We start from the raw sequence: 22,037 nt of genomic DNA on the forward strand, positions 1-22,037 counted from the left end.
ACGTGCCGCTATTCCAGAACAGCTGATTCTAATGATTGCATGATCATCAAGGCAGAAGCCTGTTAATCACCCACAGATTCAATCCAGGTGTGTGGCAGAAGGGAAACACCTAAAACATGCAGGGCAGGGGGGCGTGAGGACCGGAATTGAGATGACTTCTTTTTTTAAATAGAAACAATATGTGAGTGGCACAGTCCGCTTTACCTCTGCTCTACTTAACCACTAAACAATGTTGCTAATTCAGTTTTATGTAGAATAACTACACTTGTTAGTTAAACCTGTATTCTTTTCTTGAGGAAAAAATGCAAAGGGGTGAAAAGCTAAATGTTTTTTCATATATAAATTACTATTGTAAATAATAATAATTGCACTAGTCATTTTAATGGTTCAAATCAAAATTCAATTCAAATTCAAAAATACTTTATTGATACTAAAGTGAAATTAAGTAACTGATTAAGAAGACTGACAAGAGTTTCCAAACAGCTTTTTACATTTTTATTTATTATTTATTTTGTTATTTATTCCGTTTTTGAGGAACTGAAGGTGCTGAGATGTTTTCAGTGTCACAACAAAGCACATGTTCACACTGCTTTACCCAAAGACCTTATTTGTTATAACAAAAAAACAGTACATTTTCAACATCTCGATTTAATTTCAGGCTTTATAGATTTATACTGATAAACCAAGTTAATACAAATTGTTTTTTTTTAAATAGTGAGAAGGCAATGTTACTCCGGTCCAGACGGGGGCGCTACTGCTCCTTCAAGTCGGCTGGAAACAGTAGCAGGCGGAAGCAGGTCGAAGTGTATCAACAGAACCACATTCGCCTGGATTATTCCCTTTTATTAATTCCTGTTGGATTCTTGTTTGCGCGATGAGTTCAGGTGAGTTTGAGTTTCATTTCCTCTGATCAGTAGTGACTGAACCGGAGCTCCTAGTTCTACTGTTTGGACCGTTTAAGGATCATAATTCAGTTAGCATCATCCAAACCTGCTAACCAGAACCAGTATTTGCCATTCGAACAAACGGACCCTCGTTATGTGGTTCTGGACTTTCTGCTTCGTATCTGTTTGGGTCAAAATTTAAAAATAAATTAAAAAAATTCGTTTAATTTCTCCGGATCAGGAACCGCAGGACTGACAAAATATGAACTGCAGTGACGTCACGCACTGCAGAGCAGTGATGCACTTTAAAAGAATCCAAATAAACTTTATTTATAAAGCACAAAACTTTGTAGCGCAAAACTCAAGGCGCCGGGGCCAAATATGGCCCGCCATAAGTAGGCTAGAGAGACCCATAAAGAGAGCCTCCAGGAAAGCAGATTTGTGCCTAAATATTATTTTAGCAGTCAAATAAAAATAGCCTTTAATCTACATTTTGACTAACTACAAATTATTTTAAAAAGATATTAAATATTATTTAAGTTTAAGTAATCTGTAAATGCACATAATATATGATAATATTGTTGTTTTGGGAACATTTTCTAGTAATATTATAAAAATGACATGAGAACATAATCTGGAAGACATTTTTAATATGCAAAACAAATAAACAAAACAACAGAAATGACAAATAAAATTAATTTTGTCTCTGAACAAAGTTGTCCTTCAAAAAACGAGCTAGTTGATCCCAGAGTGAAGACTTTTACATCCAGTTGTTTTTAAAAAGAGAGAGAGAAGAGAACAATAAATCATGAAAATGGAAATTAGTGAACTCTGTTTAATTTACCGTGTCATTAATTGATTTATTGCTTATTGCAACAGATGTACTTGTCAATCTTTTAGGATTTAATGTCAGTCACATTTCTTTCCTGGAGACAAAGTTTAGTATTTTCTGCAACCTCTTTTGATGTTTTCTCTGTTTGATTTGATCCTTCTTAAACAGATTAACACAGGATGTGTCTTTTGAAATATTGGTTTAAAAAATGAGTAGCTACTCTTTTGCATCAGTTGGGGTAGAGTAACTTGTCAGGTGAAAAGAAATACCTCTTTGCTCAATTAAATCAGGGGTAAACTTTTTGTGTTTGGCTGTAAGCAGAAATCGTGAAATCCCTTTAGATCCTTAGGAAGTTTTCCTCAGAAAACAAGACAAACAGCAGCACATTTTGGCCAGTAGGGGGAGACAATGAGCTGAAATCTTATCTAACTAGTTTCATTTGGGAACCGCAGCATGTTTTGTCTGTGCTTGTTTGTGTTCCAGGCGTGGCTATAAGCTCCACATGCCCCGGTCTGTACTGCGGTCGGATCATGGTGAACGGGACGGTGGAGGGAGAGTGTGGAGTGAGTACCTAACACCCGCTTTCATGTTTCCAGTCTGAACTGGGTCTGGACCTCTGAGGCTGGGACAGTCTGTTCTTCCTCACTAACAAACAAACAAAATAATCACTATTGTTTTCAGAGACATTTGTTTTGTTTTTGTGTTTTATTTTTACGATTTTCCCATGCAGATCAGATCTGTTTGTGTGAATGTTTACCCATTAGTGCTGTTGGGAAACGCGGTAATGTGGCTCTAACTCCCGACAGACAGGCAGAGTGGGAATTGTTTTTGCTGCCTGTGGTGATGCCTCATCACACTCGAATTAGAGCTGTGTCCTCAGCAGTTTCATTGTTGTCTCTAAAGGTCCAAACCCGGCAGCTCATTTCATTGAAAACCCTAAACCTCAAACAGACCTACTTCCTAAAGGAAAACCAGTAGGAGTTTGAACACCTGCTTCACCCTAATCTCCTCATTCTACCGAGTTAATTCCCAACAAGAAACTATTTAATAAAACCAATAAAATAATTGCAGGAAAACCTACAGATTAAAAAAAACATTAGCTTTTCTGATCTTTCTCTAGTTTCATCAGGTACAAACAGCTTTTTTCTAAAAGTCTGATCATCTCTGTCGGAAGGTTTGTCCTCGAGGAGAGCGGGCCAACATTGAGAAGGTCTGCCAGCGCTGCACAGAGTGTCCTGAGCTCTACGACTGGCTCTACCTGGGCTTCATGGCCATGCTGCCGCTGGTGTTGCACTGGTTCTTCATCGAATGGTATTCTGGGAAGAAGAGGTGAGACTGGACAAAGCACAAACCCAAAACATGCAGTTAGGGCAGAGTGATGAATCGATATGATCAATTTGAAGATTTCATTTTTGGAAAATCTGGATTTTGAGACTGATCAATATGAAATGACGTTCAGTGTTATTTAATTCTAAGTAACACTAATTAAATGCAGAGACAGTTTCTCATTGACATTTTAACAGCATGTTAATAGGTTTTATCAATACATTCTGGCACAAAAAGCCCTTAACAACATTCATGATCTTAATATGTTTCCCAAAATGAAAGTGACTTTGACATTTGTAATGTAAACATTTGTGGACAAGTCTAAATGTGATGTGAACCTGGTGTAAACAAGTGTAACCCTAGTGAAACCTGGTGTAAACCCTGTAAAACTGGTTTAAAACAGTTTTAGTGTAAACTGCTGTAAACAAGAAAGAACATTTGGCACAGGTGCATTGATTATTGCAGATCAGGTTTAATTTTTTTGCGTCTTGTTGAACTAAACTAGTGTTGTTGTGGACAGTACCTGCAGACTGATGATGCAGTAAGAAAATATTCTAAAATAGATTCTCTTTCTGGTGTGTTTGCAGCTCCAGCGCTCTGCTGCAGCACATCACCGCCATGTTGGAGTGCAGCGTGTCGGCTGTGGTCACTCTGCTGCTCACCGAACCCGTGGGAAAACTCAGTATCCGGTCCTGCCGAGTCCAGATGCTGTCCGACTGGTACACTATGCTGTACAACCCGAGCCCGGACTACGTCAGCACGTTACACTGCACACAGGAGGCCGTCTACCCACTGTGAGAACACACACACACAAAAACACACTGCTGGTTAGAAAAGGCAGATTAATTCATATTCAGTTTTCTCAAACACGTGATCAGCCAGGGTCAGAGTTGTCAGAGTTGATTTGAAGGTTTTTGTTTAATATGACTAAAGGTTTGGACACCCCTGCTCTGAACCCTAGCAGCTCACCACACTTGAGGTGTTCCTCAGGGATTACGTCTTGATCCTTTTCTTCTTCTGTTTTAATGCAAAGTTAGTTTGAGCTTAAAAATCTGTCCTATTAAAACATTGAATTGATCATCTCATTCTGAGTCTTTAAATCTGTTTGTGTTGCTGGTGTTGCTCAGCTACACCATAGTGCTAATCTACTACGCCTTCTGCCTGGTCATGATGATGCTGCTGCGCCCCCTGCTGGTGAAGAAGATCGCGTGTGGCCTTGGGAAGACGGACCGCTTCCGGAGCATCTACGCCGCTCTCTACTTCTTCCCCATCGTCACGGTGCTGCAGGCAGTTGGCGGCGGTCTGCTGTGTGAGTGTTTTACTGTTACACAACAAAACGTTAGCAGGATCTGAGGGTTTAAACGAGTTTCCTGTGTGGTGCAGATTACGCCTTTCCCTACATCATACTGGTCCTGTCTCTGGTCACACTGGCTGTGTACATGTCTGCTTCTGAGATTCAGGTAAGGTCTCACCTGTGCAGGTTACGGCTGGGCTATCTACGGAATTTTGGTTTTGGAGAATCTAGATCTTTTTTTTTTTTACCAATGCATACAATAGAGTACTGGAGTCACACCAAGAAAATAAAAAATAAATAAAATTATGAGAGTAAATTCAGAATGTTATTTCATTCTGAAAATATTATGACTTTACTCTTGTAATAAATTTTTTTTATTTATGACTTCATTTTCAAAATATTATGACCTTACACTGATATTATTATGACTTTATGCACGCACAACTTTCTCCTCGTAATTTTATTACTTTATTCTTGTAACTTAATTTTAAGATCTTTCTATCAATATGGCCGCCAATTTGTTGGACAAGCGTATTTTTTTTTCAGCTTCTATTTATTTGGACTTTGAATTGATGTCTACTCTTTGAATAAATATAAGGGCCTGGCTAAGTTTTTCTTTCATTATGAGAATAAAATCATAATATTACAATAACACAGTCATGATGATACAATATGTAAATAATCAAAATAATGTCAATATTAACAGAATACAGTCATACTATTAAGAGAATTATGAGAACCCCAAAACAAAAAATGAAAATAAGAAACATTGTGAAATTATACTTTGGTGTCACTCTTTCAGATGATTAAATACTTAATATTTAAACACATCAGCATCAAATTATTATCAATATAGCAAGGCTTTGAAATGACTGTGATCACATAAGATCTTGATAACTATCTACGCTCATTAAAAAACTTTTTTTCTCACTTTTAAGATGTTTTGGCAAAATCGCATTTTAATTCAGCTGATATTATGACTATATTCTCGTAAATAAATAAACATTCTTGCAGTCTGGCCCTAATACTCCATTGTACAGTTCACAGAAGGGATGATTGAAATAAAAACACTTTGAAAATATTTTCTGTCATTTCTATTTTCGTTTTTTTGTAATAGAAAGCAATTAAATCAGATCTGGCATGAGAAAATCTGATTCTTTTATTCATTTCAAGTGGCGTTAAAATGGATCAGCAGCATCAAAACATCTTTAGATGGTAATAATTGTGTTTTCCCTGCAGTCCCTCCAGTCTCTTATCTCCAAGAAGAAGCGCCTGGTGGTTCTGTTCAGCCACTGGCTGCTCCACGGTTACGGGATCATCTCCATCTGCCTCCTGGATAAGCTGGAGCTGTCGCTGCCGCTGCTCGCTCTGGTTCCAGGACCCATGTTGTTCTACATCGCTACGGCCAAGTTCACAGAGCCCACCCGCATCCTCTCTGAGGGCGGTAGCAGGCACTGAGCGCCACCTTCAGGACTGATCTCCATCCTCGCTGCTCATTTAATGTTTAAACTCTGTCTTAGTGTAAATGCTGCTCACGTGAATCTGTAAATATTGACTTCTTATTCTTGTTGGGATTAAATGTTCACAAGTTTCATTGATGTTCCTCCAAGTTCTGCTGCTCTTCTCTAAAGTTTCCTGTTTCTGTAAATATATTTATTTGTAAATGTCAGTGTATTTATGTTTGCTGGTTATAATTATACGTTTCACAAAAACAAAACTCTCTGTTGCAGTTTTGATTAGGGCTGTTCCGATCCAATCGCGTGATCGGAAATCGGGCCCAATTGCATGATTTCAGACTCATTGGAATCAGGTGTTACAACCTGATCCTGCATAGAATATATATGTATGTTTATACCCAAATAGAAATAACTGTATCTACCGTTATGTAGTGGTAGAGCAAGACTTTCTCAAACCGGCACATGCGCGGCACTTTGCAGCAGTGACAGCTGCCGTAAAGTGAAGCAGAACACAGCATCAGCTTCAAGGTGTAACGTTGTTGCTAACTTGGTGTCGTTGTTGCTGTATTTAGCGACTTTTCTGACCTTCCTATAGCACCCTTTCTTTCAAACAAGCGACTAGCGATAAATTTAGCAACTTTGTGTGGTTTATTGGAAACTTGGGCCACTGATAGTTTTGCAGTTACAGCGATTAGTGAGAGAGGCAGTTAGCCTGGCCCAACTCCGAAGCACTTGCGGTTTTCCCAAGTTTTAATATAATTTTGTTGAAATTATTAAACCAATCTGAAGTAGATTAATGATCCACAGCAGGGGCGATTCTAGGATCTGACCTTTAGGGGTGCTTAGCCCCCAGCAGGTCTAAGACACATGAGAAGATATTCGTTGGTGCTGTTTTCTACATTTAACTGTTTATCTACATACATTCACAAACAAAATTAAGAGACATGTCAGTAATTCATAGAATAAAACAATGTTCATTTTACGCAAACATATAAAGAGTAAAATCAGAGAAACTTTAAATTTTTTAAAGTTGTATAAACTCAATTTGAAACAGAATCTCAAAACCACATCATGCCTGCCAACATCTGCTAACATTAATGAGACACAAGCAGCTGTGGAGCGACATGGTGCGGTCTGCTCCCCTGGAAATTAAAATAATATCTACTCAAAACTGCATTTCCAGTTCCATCCTGGGAAGTGTAGTAGAAATGCATAAATTTGTTGATCAAAACATCAAAACAGTTGAGTAAAATATATCTGCCACATAGAAATCTGTCCTGACATGAAAGCACAGTGTAAACATGCCCAAAATCTTAAATGTATTCTGGCTACAAATGTTTTTCTCAGATGTTTCATTCAAACATGGCAGGAGGCTGTTCAATAACTGAAAAGGCTGGCTATGAGGGGATGAGCTGCGTTACACCCACACATCACCTGAGCTAAAATATTCCCAACTAGACGTGTGGCTGCAGCTGCAGGGCGAAAACGTTCAAGTTTCCAGTTCTCTCAACTCACAGCCTGACAGACAGAAGACGCCCCGGGTGAAAACGACCAGAACTATTATTCTTTTAAAGCCTCTTTAACTAAGTTTTATTTTTTAAATTTTGAGGTATGTAACATCTGCTATTAATTGAAAACTAGTTAAAGGCATCATGTTGGCAACAAAGAAACCTTCATATCTGGATTTAAACAGAGATGTTTCAGTTTATTTCATAAAATCAGAACGGATGCATTTTCTTGACATTTCATAAAAGCTGCTGGAATACAAAATACCTGAATAATCACAGTTACAACGGGTTTAATGCAATGTAAAACATACTGGAACAATTTAATATTTCCTAATTTCTTTTCTTTTTGGTCTGAGCGCGATCAGCCTATAAGACAAATTAAAATAAAGGTTAGTTTTCCATTTCTCCTATTTTTGTTGTTTCCATCACAGACAGAACAGAACTAGTTTTTTTATTTATCTGTTCCCATCATGATGCGTAATGATGTTTGAATGTCACATCCCGATTGGCTCATAAAGTTCAAAGAAAGACTTTACAAGAGGAGGGTCTCAATTCAGAGACTATATGGACCAGGTACATTTAGTCGTTTTTAACCAATTTTGCTTCTGTAATTTGATGTTGTAACATAGATCAGATATTCTACCTTTATGTAGCCTTCAATTTATTTCATGTGTGGAGTGAATTCAAGATCCGTTCTTGTTGCTGTGAAAAAAGATCAGGCCACCTATCTTTATGTAGTCTACTGTGTTTTTCTAAAGCTGCACAAATTATGCAAATTGGTTAAAAGTAACCTTAAGCAATACCTCATAATGAGGATTCTTGTGACAGTGGACATGAGAACTTCCCTTTAGCAGGAAGACTTTCCAAATAGCTTAGCCTGGAATGGGGAACATAAAGCGCTGTGGCCCACCAAGCTTTAAGGCACTGGGGAAACTCTGACTTCTGTCTATATCTCTTAGTCGTCTTCGGGCTGCTCTTGGTCCCATCCCTCCCCTAGGAGCCGCTTGACACAGCAGACCCCACCCAGATTCATGAAGCCCCTGACGGCTCCTAGGATCTCTGGGACACTCAAATCACCCAACCCCGAAAAGGAGGCAGCCCACGGAGGGGAAAAATAAAACCTAAAACTGTTAACTGATCTGGAGAAGCCTGAAGGTGGCAGTCTAGAGTTAGATCTGGCAGTATGAGCTGGTGTACAATGGCAGCTGTCAATGAGCTGTGTGTGGGTTCTGTTGGAGGAGAAAAGACCAGACCAGAAGAAAAGCCAACCACAACCAAGACAAGACTCAACTAAAGACCTGACCAGACAGGAAGCAAAACCAGACCAGTTTCCAAATAAAAGTCAATACGTGTTTTTTTTTTTCTTGCATGCAGCAAAACCTGTGTTGCTGTCAAAAAGAATAAAGCCACCTACTTTTATGTAGTCTGTGTTTTTCTAAAACTGCACAAATTATGTACATTGGTAAAGACAACTGTGAGCAATACCTCATATTGAGGATTCAAGTCGTGACAGTGGAGAGAAAAAAATTACCTTTAACAAGAAGACTTCCCAAAAAACAGAACTTCCCTTTAACAGTAAGACTTCCTAACAAATCCAACACTGGGCCACTTATTTAACTTTGATAAAATAAAGATAGTTTTCTTAACCCTCTTATGACCATAATTGTAACTGGGACCCTGTTTTTATTATTATTATTATTATTATTATTTTATGGCTGTAGAATTCTCAAAAAAAGTGCATGGAGTCTGTATTTTTGCTCTTTTTTCCATGACAACCTCAGCTTTCAGTATCTGATAGTTATTTAACGTTTCTCTCTATTAAAATTTTTGACAGTTTAAAGAGAAAAAATAAATAAATTTTAAAAATCGGAATTGAAATTTAAAGGTTTATTACTGAACAAGAACTTCAAGATGACAGAGATTAACAATTTCAACTTAACTATATTACATAAATGCAGAGAAAACTGAAGCCTGGCCTCCAATTTACAAGTTTTTATGCCTGTTCTTAGTAAATTATTTCAGGCGTTTTAATATTTTGTGGTAGACTCTAAAGCAGTTCCTCTCCAGCTACAGAAAGACTCCGTCGTCCTCTGGACTTCCCGGTACCTCAGGTAACTGAGGTACAGCGTCACGTCTCTGTCCCAGCTGTCCTTCGGCGGCGTAACGGCTCCAATAAGGCAGAAACGGCAAGCGAATCGAGGAGAGGAGCTTGGAACCGAAGCACACCACAGAGAAAACAATCCAACAAAAATAAGGAAAGTTATTTTTTAGACTTTCCTCTAAAAAATGAGTAAAGTCTCAGCAGAGTGAATATTTAAACTGACAACAGATATTGAGTTTTTCCACCAATAAAACAACAAGTCATGATAGCAGCTCGTAAGTAATATTTAATAATAAACAGTTTTAGGGTGCTAAAGCTAAAGCTCCCCTAAAACAGGGCTAGAATCGCCACTGATCCACAGTCTAATATTCCACTATGTGATATTCCACAAAATCACTTAACGCCTCCGTCATAAAAGAGCAAGGGTATACAAAGTATAGTCCTGGGGCCCTTTGTGGCCCTTTGTTTTGTTTTTTTCTGTGGCCGCCACTGCAGCTCAAGAATGATACAATTTTGTCTATTAAATTTTTCTTTTTAATGAGGGTAAAATTAAACAAATCAAATTATTTCACTCACCTGGCAGATAAGTGAAATAATTTGCCCATAGTACTTTTTCAGCAATATAATTTTTTGAAATCCCATCTGAATGTATTAGTTTTTTGTATTTTCAGTTAAAAAGAAGTAGTAAATATATGTCAAAAAGCTCAGAAATTTTGTAGAAAAAAATTTAATTTTCCGAGTTTAAAAAGTTGAATATTTTATCTAAGAAACCATGAACTAAAGCTATTTTCTGGGCTTCTTTCTTGTAATTTGAGCACCCCATCAGTCAAGGCAGATGTCTACTTATACATAACCTAATTCTGAGCTTTTCCTCCCCACTGTTGCTACATACTTTGAGGTAAGTCAGTGAAAATGTTTAAATATCAAACACAAAAGGTTCATAATCATCCTAAATGTGCTAGAATAAAAATTCTAAAAAGTTTTCCAACATGCTTAATTATATCCCTGATACAAGGGAGGGAAAGGTTAAACACAGTAAGTCATATTTAATCATCTGTGCTTTTGGTTTCACCCTGTGGTTAGACAGCTGACGTTTAAGCTCAGTGGACAGAGCGTACCAGAGGTGTATAATCAGCAAACCTTTTATTAAATTCACATTTTAAACCAACTTTGCAGTGTCAGAAACACAATTTTCTCATGTAGGAAAAATAAAGAGGTTTGTATCTTTATTGTTTTTCCTCCAAATTGATGTTGAATCTGATTTTTACAACACTGCAAAAACACAAAAGTATTTTTGGTCTGGTATGTAGTGCAATTATCTTTGTACACTTGAAATACGACCAAACATCTTGCAAGTAACTTTTCAGCAAGATATAGGAGTTTGTTTTAAGTAAATAATTCCTTAGTATTTATTAAAAATAAGTAAAAGTCTCACTTAAATCATGGGAAAATGTCTCGTTATAGGAGAAAATCTCAGTGGAACAAGTACTTTTTAGTAAATATTAAGGAATTACTGACATAAAACAAGCTCCTATCTTGCTGAAAAGTTACTTGTAAGTTAGTTTTATCTTATTTCAACTGTACTGAGATATTTGAACTAAAAACTAGAACAAAATACTTGGTAAAAATTAAATTTTTTGCAGTAAATATAGAAGAAAGCCTCATTTAATCACATTCAATGTAGGTAAAGCTTGCAGACGGTGTGACGATATGTTCAGTGACGCCTCAGTTTAGCTATTTGTAGTTTCCTCTGAACCAATAAACACAAAGAAAGCCTCTTCTGAAAGCAACTTAGCTCCAACATTTAAGTTTTAGCTGCTTATTTTATATCAGATATGTTTTTAAAGCAAAGATAAGAGGCTGTATCCATGTCTGATCTTCATCAGAATCTACAAAAAATCAGCCGTTAGGAAAACAATACAATGACTCAGAGTGAGGCAAAGCTGCACAGTTGGTTTCTCCAATTATGAACAGAACCTGAAAAACCGGGATTGATGTGAGGCAGAACTGCATTCAGAACCAGAGAAGAGTTTATCTACAAGCGATTCGAATAAATGGAAGTTTACACACCATACACCGCCATGATACTTTTCAACAAAAACACAAAATCTTACAAAGTAATTTCATCTAGTTTCTAGTGAAAATATTTTAATACACTTGATATAAGAAAACTAACTCACAAACAACTTTTCAGGAAGAAACAGAAGCTTATTTTCATTCAATAATTTCTTAAAATTGATTAAAAAATACTAGTTCTACTGACTTATTATTTCACTCATAAGAGATAAACTACCAATTGAACTTTTTGATCAATATTAAAGAATTATTTACTTAAAACAATCTCCTATATCTTGCTAAACATTTACTTATAAGTCAGTTTTGTCTTATTTCGAGTGTACAAAGATATTTGCACTAAAAACTAGACCCAAAATACCTGGTAAGATTTTGTTTTTGCAGTGAAGCTCCTGAACACAAGCAGTGTTCTGTGAATCTATTGGATGGAGGGTGATAGGGGCATCATGGTGAAACGTAAACTGGACCGAATATTTTCTGGAATACGCCGGAATGATCACTGGAAATCAGAAACGGAAGGTGAAGGCAAGTATTTTAAAAGCAAACCAGGTAACCAGTTTAGTCATTAAATAGGAAACAGGAAATGATCAGGGTGTTTGGAGGAAATGATCATCTTTGGCTGTTAATGCACAGAGCTTCGATTATTATAATTAAAGCAGGAAATAACAGCTCCATTTGATTGTCCAGGGGGAAACCCAAACGTTCGCAGATGAGGGTTTATTTCCACCTTAAATAACTTCCAACTTCCACTAGCGATGCTCCACAAAACATCTGACTATGACCCGCCATCAGCATAAAACCAGTCTGCACCGAAAGAACCCAGCAGCTCCTCTCGGATCATCACTTCTGGATGTAGATGATGATGATGCACAGAGTTCCCACCAATCCCAAAGCCTGGAAACCCAGAAACCAGAGCAGTACCCAGAAGACCAGAACCACCACTGGCTCCACTGTCCGGTCCCCGAAGTAGACCTGGTTGAAGCCCACGCCCCGCAGGCACTTGTTGATCATCCCAAACAGAGTCCCCATCCTCTCGCAGTCGTCCAACTGAGGAGCTGGGACCGCCGGATCATGGGATTGCTGCAGCACGGCTTCGTTTGGAGGGCGTGTTCGGGTCCGGCTGGGATCCATCTGCAGGGATAAAGTTTCATTTTGGTTTCATTTGTCCAGCTCCAGACACAACAATCATCAATTAATGGATAGATGCAGATTCAGCAGGGCTGGCCAAACCCTTTTTGGGACCCTAAGAATATTTTCATTTGAAGCCCCTCTTACCAGCATTACGACAAGGCCATGTTAATAAAATAATAAAATTACGAGAATAAACTTTTAATATTATGAGAATAAATTCTAAATAATATTTTGTAATATTATGACTATATTCTCGAAATATTATGATTTTATTTTGTATTATTTTGATTTTATTCTCGTAATGACTATTTTTGTCATCACTTTATTTTCAAAATATTGACTTTATTCCCATTATTTTGACTTTACTCTCATACAACTTTAGTCTCATACAAGTTCATTCTCTTAATATCATGACTTTATTCTCGTAATTTTACAATTTATTCTTGTAATTTAATTTTTTTATTCGCATGGCTCTAATATTATGGCTACTGTACCAGTATGTGTGTAACATACCTGCTGTCATTAGCGTTATTTCTAATTAGAATACATTATATCAGTGTTATTATGGCTCTTGGGGGACCCCTGGTGGTGTGGAGGCCCTAAGCAGCCCCTTGACTCTCATATGTCTTGGGCCGGTTCTGCAGTTCAGATACACAGTGACCGGAACTGATTTGAGGTACTGATCAGATGCGTGGTGTCAGACCAGGAAGTGCTGCTGTTCCACTCAGTGAAGCTCCTGCTGTGGTGAATGCTGAATCATTAACTGGGTTTAATGGGACACTAAAAGGATCTTATCCATCAGAAGTGTTGATAGCTCTTCCTAGTGGGACACAGCTTCCTGTTTTCCCAACCTTCCTCCCCGTCACATAAATCTACCTGCTCTTCGGACCCCACCCTCTATGATTCCGATAACACCACCTGTCCAACTTGCACCACACTGGTCACTTCTGTGAACATCCCCTGATATTTATCATAAAACTACTGAACCAAAATGAATAATACATAGGCTGAACTGAGCTCAGAAGCCCGCTTGTTACACATGTTTATCAGTTTTACTCTTACTAAACCGAACCGCTGAGTTGACACTAAAACGATTCAATCATCAGATTTTTCAACGGAGTTCGGACTAATCCTGATTGCTGTTTTTAACGGAACAAACTTCAAGCTAAAATTCTTTCAGTTGTTTTAACTCTGTTATTTTCTGAGCCGACCCAACAACACTATTTAAGTTTTCCGAAGAGTTTCCCCCGAGCCCAAAATCAGTTTAAAACAGCAGGTTTTGTACTGTGACAGATTTACCCGGACTGAGTGCAGATCCCCGCGGAAGGTCTGCGCCGCGCTCCGCCTTCTCTGGTCCTCCATAAAGAGCCCGTCTCCATGGTCCGGTAAGGCCGACATGTTCGGGTAACAACTTCCAGAACCCGAAGGGAACTAACCAGGGAAAGCAGCAGTTGGAGTCTGCCCAGAGAGGGAGAAGGAGAAGCGTCCCGATTACAGACAGCGAGGTGCGGCGCGCCCCCTGCCGGCCAGGGAGAGTCACTGCTTCTGTTGACATTTAATGACAAGTTTCTCCAGATTTTATAATCTATCAACTTGAAGGGCAACTTAATACATATTTACTGCATGTTTTATATTTTTGAGTGCTTTCTAATGTTTTAACTCTACATAGTCAATCACTTAATTTTGGATTCACTGAATATGAACATGATTAACAAACTTGACAGACATTTTTGCCCTTAGTTCAACTAAACAGAATTTGTTGAGAGCTGCAAAAGCTACATGAAGCAAATTAGCTTATTTTTACAGCCTCTACTGTAGGAAATCTATTGTTGTCTTTAAGTTTTATAATACTTTTTATCTGTGATTTTTATTTTTATATATCCACATTGACTGTTTTTGTTTATATAGACGGTCGATTGATGCTTAGTTAGGACTTTAGAGAGAAGGGACAATTTATGATGTTTTTTCATTCAAAACCTTTGCTTATGTCAACATGTGACATGTTCATTTTAATCTGAATAAAATAAACAAAATAAAATAACATCTGTGACCTTTACCTGAAGGTAATAAAAATGTATTCTATAGAAAGTTCAATTTCTATTCAAAAAAGGCAGTATTTTGCAACCAAAAGACACAAACTTAATATTACTTACGAAATTAGCATCATTCTTTGCTTTCATGCAAACATGAAAGATAAATGACTGAAACTGGCATTTATTTTTTATTACCTTTACATTTTAAAGCGCTACTCAATTCTTTAGCTTAAATTGGAGGGTCAAAACAGTTACATGTGGCTCCAGAGGCACAAGTTGCAGAACCTCTATGTGTTAAAATATCTTCACAACACTTGCCCGATCTTAGTGCACAATATACAGATACCGGAAAATATGATTCAAATGCTGCTTTGCATGTTTCACAGAAACCGAAATGCAGCTTCTGCAGCAAAGCATCGCCTGTTTCCAAGACTACATTTAGTTCAGTTTAGAAGCAATCTGTGCTGCAGCATCTGATCCAAACAAAGGAGACTGGCATCTTCTCTGAGGATTAATGGGTCACAGCAGTTCCTTCTACCTGTATTCCTGAGCTCTGTGTTCACATGCAAAGCTCTATCAAGCTAAAGGAAGAAATGCAGACAAAAGAAAGTAGAGGAAGTAGTAGGTACAGATAGGTAGAGAGTAGAAATGATGTGAGGAGAAAGCTAAAAGTGCAAACAGAAAAAGATTGCAAAGAGCTGCAGAAAGGACAAGATGCAAATAGGATGAAGAGGTGCAGAGCAAGAGTTGCAGAAATGACAAAGTTCATATATAAACAATAGAAACATAGAAGTAGATGCAGACATGATGAGGTGAAAATATCAAAGGAACGCGAAACAATGGGAAGAAAAAATTATAATATATATATATATATTTATATAAAGCTTCATACATAAATGATTAAAACAAGAAAAGAAAATCAGGGCTGTTTTTATTGTGGTCACTCCTGCTGAATTAATCCAGAGGATGGAGGGTTTAATTCTGCATGGGGCCCCTGCAGGCTCAGGCAGGCCCTCATTGTGTGAGCTGCCACTTTGGCACTGAGGTGAGGGATTACAATCCCGACCGTAAGAACTATAATCCCAGCTAATCTGGGATTCCCTTTCATTCTGCGGCACAGGCAAAGATGAGGACTGGGAAAGCAGAGCAGAGGATCCGTTTGATGCGAGATGTTCCTGCTGGTTCTTCTTCACATCCTGCAGTCGGCTGTGATGACCCGTTCCTGCCCAGCTCTCTGTGTCTGCAGCAGTGGACTGACCGAGCCCAGGTTGGGTTTTTTAATAATCTTTATGGTTCTGTGTGCAGCTGACTGGTTCTGCTTTCTCCATGTAATATTACCGTTTATTTAATAAATACTGAGACATTTGCTGTGAAGAGAAGGTTTCAGAAAACTGTAAAGTTTCAGATTTTTGTTATGATCTTTTCCATGTGTGTTTCTGTGATTATCTTATAAGTTTCAAGTGTTATGTTTTTTTTTCCTTTCAATTGATTTCAGAGCTCCATGCACTACAAAAACACCAAATCTTACCAAGTATTTCTGCCACGTTTATAGTGCAAATATCTTAGTACACTTGAAATAACACAAAACTAGATTATAAATACCTTGTTTCCAAGATATAGAGGCTTGATTTAAGTCAATAATTCATTAATATTGATTAAAATATTCTAGTTCCATTGGCAGATTATTTAATTTATAACAAGACATTTTTCCAATGTTATAAGTTAATTTATCTGCCAATAGAAATAGTACTATTTCATTAATATTAGGGAATTATTGACTTAAATGAAGCTTTTACATCTTGCTGACAGTTATTTGTGAGTTAGTTTTCTCTGATTTCAAATGTGTTAAGATATTTGCAGTAGAAACTAGAACAAAATATTTGGTAAGATTATGTGTTTTTGCAGTGTACAGTAACTCCAAACATCATTGTTGCACCATCCATTCCCCTAGTGAGTGATGACTTTATTGCTTTATTGTTTGTTTCTCTACAAGATAAAGTTAAATCTTAACTTTATGACTGTGTTTGGCAGGTCGGTCCAGTGCAGCGACTCCGGGATGTCAGCACTTCCTGTGAACCTTCCAGCCGACTCGGTCAAACTTCGCCTGGAGAAGACCTCGATCTCCAGGGTTCCCCGAGCAGCTTTCTACAACCTATCGGAGCTACGCTTCTTATGGTTGACCTACAACTCCATAACATCCGTCCACCCGAGCAGCTTCGTCAACCTGAAGGCGCTACGGGAGCTGCGCCTGGACGGGAACCTGCTGACCGCCTTCCCCTGGGAGGGGCTCCGAGACATGCCCCGCCTCCAGACGCTGGGGCTCCACAACAACCGCCTGTCCAGCCTTCCAGCTCACGCTGCCCTCTTCCTCCCCAACATCACCTACCTAGATCTGTCCAGCAACAGGTGGTGTGCAGCATACGAGGCTTTTATCTGTTTTTATACTTCAATTTGGGCTTCTAACAAGAGTCCAAGTGCTTAAAAAAGTTAATGTTTTTGGTGTCTGGAAAATTAGCCGTTTCAAAAACTTACACCACCAGGCGACGCCCTCAGTAGTCCTAGGAAAGTTCAACCCGTTACCTAGCAACCCCAGTGGAGCCCAGCCTGTCACCTAGCAACCCAAGTTGCTTTAACATATTTGGTCAGCTGGCTTTACGTGTTCTTTCTTTTACTTGTTTTGCCTTTGTGAAGCACTTTGTGATCTATATGTCCATGAAAGAAATAAATAGAAATATGACTTAATAAATAAAAAGAAATAAAATTTTATTTACTCTTTTTTTTTTTTTGCAGGTTTTTGTACTTTTATTTGGGTTTCTACTGCTTCTAAAAAATAGAAGTGCTTAAAAAAACATCCAGGCGTTTTTAGTAATAAGTTTTGTTGTTTGTTGTCTAGAAAATGAGTCGTTTCAAAAATCTCCTGAGTGTAGCAAATCAGCAGGCAGTACCCTGTTACCTAGCAACCCCAGCAAACTCCAGCCAGTTACCTAGCAACCCAAGCAGAAAACTTATTTGGATTTAAAGTGACAGAGGCCCTAAAACAGCTCATTCTGAAAGGAATGATGGAAAGACTAAAATCTCATTATGTAATAATGATTTTGTGGGGGGAAAAATGTGATGAACATGTTTTATATATACATAGACGTATCTTAACCTGTTCAATGAAGCATAACAGGTCATTTTTAGAGGTATGTCTCGCCTGTTCATTGATGCTCTCCTTTCCCCAGGTTGACTATATTACCTGCTGAGCTCTTGGATCTCTGGTTTCCTCTTCCAGAACTGCAGGAAGGACCAATTCAAAGAAAGATCTTAGGCAAGTATAGAAGGACACTGCAGTCCTGAAGAATCTGTTGATAACTCATCACACCAGACAAAGATGCACCACATTAGGTGTCCAGTAGCCTTGTTTGCTTCGCTACAGAGGGACTGGACACTCGGTGAATAAGAAACGATTGCTTGCTGGATGCGTGGACTCTGCTGAAGTTTAAGCTTTCACCCACTTGCCAGAGCTTGAGACAAATGTAATATGCCAGTTTGACGCTAAGAAGATTACCAGAAATGAACTTCACTGTAAACAACAATCGCCTGCTGGCTGCATTTCTGTTACAAATGTGTGAAAACTTTATTGCTATTCCACTAATGTCGAAAAAAACATTATTTCGCAATTGCAGTATTTCCATTAAATAAGGAGCGCAATTAAAATCACAGTTTGTAAAAAAACATGCTGCTCCATCATCCTCCTGCCACTTCCTGTTATTTTCTGTCTTTTCCACCTATAGCAACAGTTGTTGATCGCACAACTCGTGTGATGTAAAAAAAGTGCTGCTGTTGCAGTTTGAAGAAATTCTGTAATTTCAAAACAGCCGGAAAAACCACTTCATCCTAGCGCAAAACGTTTTATCGGAAAAATGTGAGTTTTTTCGAAACTGGCATGTTTTCATTAACCAAATTTTGTTTCATAATTCCATCCATCCATCCATTTTCTTACACCCTTGTCCACAGAGGGGTCGGGAGGCGCCGGTGCCGATCTCCAGCTAACGTCCCGGGCGAGAGGCGGGTTCACCCTGGACAGGTCGCCAGTTTGTCGCAGTTTCATAATTCCAATTTGTGCAATTTTAAGATCAGTGGAAATGCAACTATTTCAAGGAGAGATGTGCTGAGCTGAACAAGATGGCTGCTATATTTGGAAGAGTGGCCAAGATGGACTGAATGGTTTAGTTCACTTCCTCCACTGCCATTGTTAAAACTACAGACAGACTACATTTCTAAAGCAGCACATAAAATCAGGGTAATCACTCACAACTTCCTCTGCCTACTCATTGACCTGGTTTAAATTCTATCGAAGGGAATTCAAGTCAATAGGAGAAATCCCAGCGCAGTGAAGGGAGATGAGAATCCAGTGGATTGCATGTGATGGCAACAGATTTCACATTCAGCTTTTTGTGCACTCCTTTGAGCAATATGGGTCAAACTTTGCTTCTCACTCAGGTCTGCATGACAACCCCTGGCTGTGTGACTGCCAGATTTCCATGCTGACATCATTGTCCATGTCCCTGGGGAGCCCGGTGGTTCTGATGGATCAGCTGCTGATGTGCAGAAGGTCAGTGGGTCAGTCCGGGTTGATGCTGACACAAGCCGAGCTCTCTCGCTGTATGCGGCCCTCCGTCCAGCCGGCAGCCACCAGGGTCAGCTCTCCGCTGGGCAGCAACGTCATTCTCAGATGTGATGCTAGCGGTTACCCGACACCGACGCTGACCTGGATTAAAACCTCGGCTTACCCTGGTAAGCAAAGCAGGGCTACATTTGGCACTGAAGTGATGCCACAAACATCTGAGTGACTGAATATAAAGATCTGATTTTCCCAAACAGGTTGTTGTAAACAAGACCTCCTGCAGAACACTGAACAACTTCCCAAGATTTTGGAGAGCTGTAAGTTGTCTCTTGTTTGAAGCATAAATATTTTTTTCTCTTGAGTCTGTGCTACAGTTTGTGCATTGTACCAGTCTTTAGTTTACACTCAACTCTTTACCAATATCAGTAAAAATAGCACTAAATTTTAACCAGTAGTTTTGTTCTAATTTCTGGGGTGAATATCTCTGTACACTTGAAATAAGACAAAACTATGAACAAAAAAAGCATAGGTTCCACAACAAATTATTTCACTTATATCGAGATATTGTTTCTATAAGTAAAATAATCTGAAAGTAGAAAACACTAAACTAAGCTCTGATTATAATTTATAATATGGGAAAAATGTCTTCCAGATTACTGAGTTTATAACTAGAAAAGCACCAATCTGATATTAATATCTGTATTGCTCCCAATATTTACAAAAAAAAAATGTGAATGTTGACAATGTGCCTAATCCATCTGCGCAACATCATGCTTTATTTATTTTACATTGTACTTAAAATTCTTAATTGAACTTTCTCAAACATTGTTTTTGTCAGTTTCTTTCTTATATATTTTACATTGGCTGTTATACTCCTAATTGCACTGGCTGAACAAATGAAAGTTGCTTTGTTTTTACATGTTTGACCAAACTTGGTGTTTTGGTGTATTTACGTGTGTATTAGATTTTTAAATTCAGTACATTTATGTCTGTGTGTAGAAAAAAAAACATTTTCAGTTAGCATAAAATCTGCCGATACTAAACCTCAGATATCTGTATCCGTATCAAAAGTGAAAAAGTGAAGCAGTGCATTCCTATTACTTTTTTTTAAATCAACAGTAAGAAAGTATTGACTTAAACAAGTTCTTATATCTTGCTGAAAAGTTAATTGTAAGTTAATTGAAATAGTTTTATCTTATTTCAAGTGTATTAAGATACTTGCACTAGAAACTAAACCAAAGATACTTTGTAATATTTTGTGTTTTTGCAGTGTGCATCTCAAACTCTCTGCCATGTGTTTCAGTTATGCAGGAATCTCCTCGTGTCGGTGTTCGCTGGTCCATAATTAGCCTCAATGGCCTGTCGTACAAGGATGCTGGGGAATATCGCTGCCAGGCACGAAACATGGCTGGAATATCTGAAGCTCCAATCAAACTCAAGGTTATGGGCATCACAAGACTGTCTCGTGTCCCCAAGAAAAAAGCACAAAAAATGTTGTCCAAATCGTCAACAATAGAAAGAAAGCCGCCCCGAACTCCTTCCACCAGCAGCATCAAGAGAAGGGAGAGTCCGAAAATTACAAATGCCCCGCCATCTTTACAGAACAACACACAGGAAGTTTAAAACCTTATAAACAAAGACCCTCTAACAACTCTACAAATATTCTCCGAAAAGCAACACCTAAATGCGAATCACTAGGAATCAGCGAATTCAAGAAGTTCCAGTCAAACGTTTTCCTTAAACAAATCAGTAGTTTCAGCTTTCAGAGCTCTTTACAAAGTTCTGCACAGCTGTGGATACCACTTATTTATAAAATAAAATGTGATACAGAAACTGAAGTGTGTCATCTTTCACTTTTCCTAGAGATTAAAACAGAGATCAGAAAGTAAAGTAAGAAAGTTCCAGTCTAACCACAAATTTAAAATCAAGTATTCAGATCGAAACAGTTCTTTACGGAGCGTTATCAGTGTCAAAACTTAAGTTATCTTTGGAGCTAAAGAAGAACTATCTAGAGCAGTGCTTCTTAAACTTTTTTAGGCTGAGAACCACTTACTCCATTTAACAAACACTCACAGACCACCTAACTTAAAATTTCCCTCGTAAAAATACACCTTAATATTTACAACCTGAAACAAAAAGATTCGTCTCTTAACTCATTGTCTTTGTTCCTCCTGATATGAAACGTGGCGGTGTATTGTAAATGTGACTGGCGACAGTAAAACCGTAAATAAGTCATTTTGAGTTATTTACAGTTTCTGAAATCTAATGATAGGAAACATGGAAAACAAAAAGCTCTTTACCTAACTTGTGTGCACTAATAAAGTTTTAGGGCTATCTGTAATTTAGAAGCATATTAAAAGAAAAATATAATTTTAGTTACTTTGGTAAAAACAAAAATATTTTTTCAGCCAGTAGATAGTCCAGCATAAATAATTTTATTTTAGGTGTTAAAATGCAGTCAGTCAGCGTGGGGCGCAGCGCCGTTCACCGCCTCTGACCCAGATCTGCAAACCTGCAGCATGCTATGTAAAAACAAAAGTTCTGCAACTCACACTGAGAAACTTTCCACCAGAAAGGGGTATTAAGAACGGGTTTTTATCCATTATTATTTTTAAACACAATCCTTTGTAAGCTAACTGTAGTGTCGCACTTTGAGCTCACTACATGAGTGAGTCAGAGGACCACAATTTGAGAAAGACTGATTACCATACATTGATTATTGCAACAGTGTCTTCAATGACGTTCACATTAAAAGAGAGACTGTCATTGGAGTTTCAGATTACAGCTTC

At 38.2% G+C, this 22,037-nt stretch overlaps 3 protein-coding genes across 3 annotated transcripts; 2 read left to right on the forward strand and 1 right to left on the reverse strand.

Annotated features, from left to right (window-relative positions):
- The first annotated feature begins 732 nt into the window (after positions 1-732).
- On the forward strand, positions 733-6,053 carry jkamp (jnk1/mapk8 associated membrane protein). Its single transcript, XM_028000117.1, has 7 exons — positions 733-884; positions 2,200-2,279; positions 2,891-3,045; positions 3,630-3,836; positions 4,170-4,351; positions 4,426-4,502; positions 5,576-6,053. The coding sequence occupies exons 1-7, from the start codon at positions 875-877 to the stop codon at positions 5,792-5,794; spliced, it is 930 nt and encodes a 309-aa protein (XP_027855918.1). The 5' UTR covers positions 733-874; the 3' UTR covers positions 5,795-6,053.
- A 4,475-nt stretch (positions 6,054-10,528) lies between these two features.
- On the reverse strand, positions 10,529-14,101 carry fam241a (family with sequence similarity 241 member A). The gene is made up of 2 exons (XM_028000125.1): positions 13,906-14,101; positions 10,529-12,606 (listed from the first exon to the last, which is right to left on the reverse strand). The coding sequence occupies exons 1-2, from the start codon at positions 14,002-14,004 to the stop codon at positions 12,316-12,318; spliced, it is 390 nt and encodes a 129-aa protein (XP_027855926.1). The 5' UTR covers positions 14,005-14,101; the 3' UTR covers positions 10,529-12,315.
- Positions 14,102-14,209: 108 nt separating this feature from the next.
- On the forward strand, positions 14,210-21,068 carry lrit3b (leucine-rich repeat, immunoglobulin-like and transmembrane domains 3b). The gene is made up of 6 exons (XM_028001075.1): positions 14,210-15,906; positions 16,671-17,045; positions 17,864-17,949; positions 19,125-19,418; positions 19,506-19,565; positions 20,552-21,068. The coding sequence occupies exons 1-6, from the start codon at positions 15,809-15,811 to the stop codon at positions 20,869-20,871; spliced, it is 1,233 nt and encodes a 410-aa protein (XP_027856876.1). The 5' UTR covers positions 14,210-15,808; the 3' UTR covers positions 20,872-21,068.
- The last annotated feature ends 969 nt before the right edge of the window (positions 21,069-22,037 follow it).

Source organism: Xiphophorus couchianus, chromosome 19 (assembly GCF_001444195.1).
Source record: "Xiphophorus couchianus chromosome 19, X_couchianus-1.0, whole genome shotgun sequence".
NCBI lineage: Eukaryota > Metazoa > Chordata > Actinopteri > Cyprinodontiformes > Poeciliidae > Xiphophorus > Xiphophorus couchianus.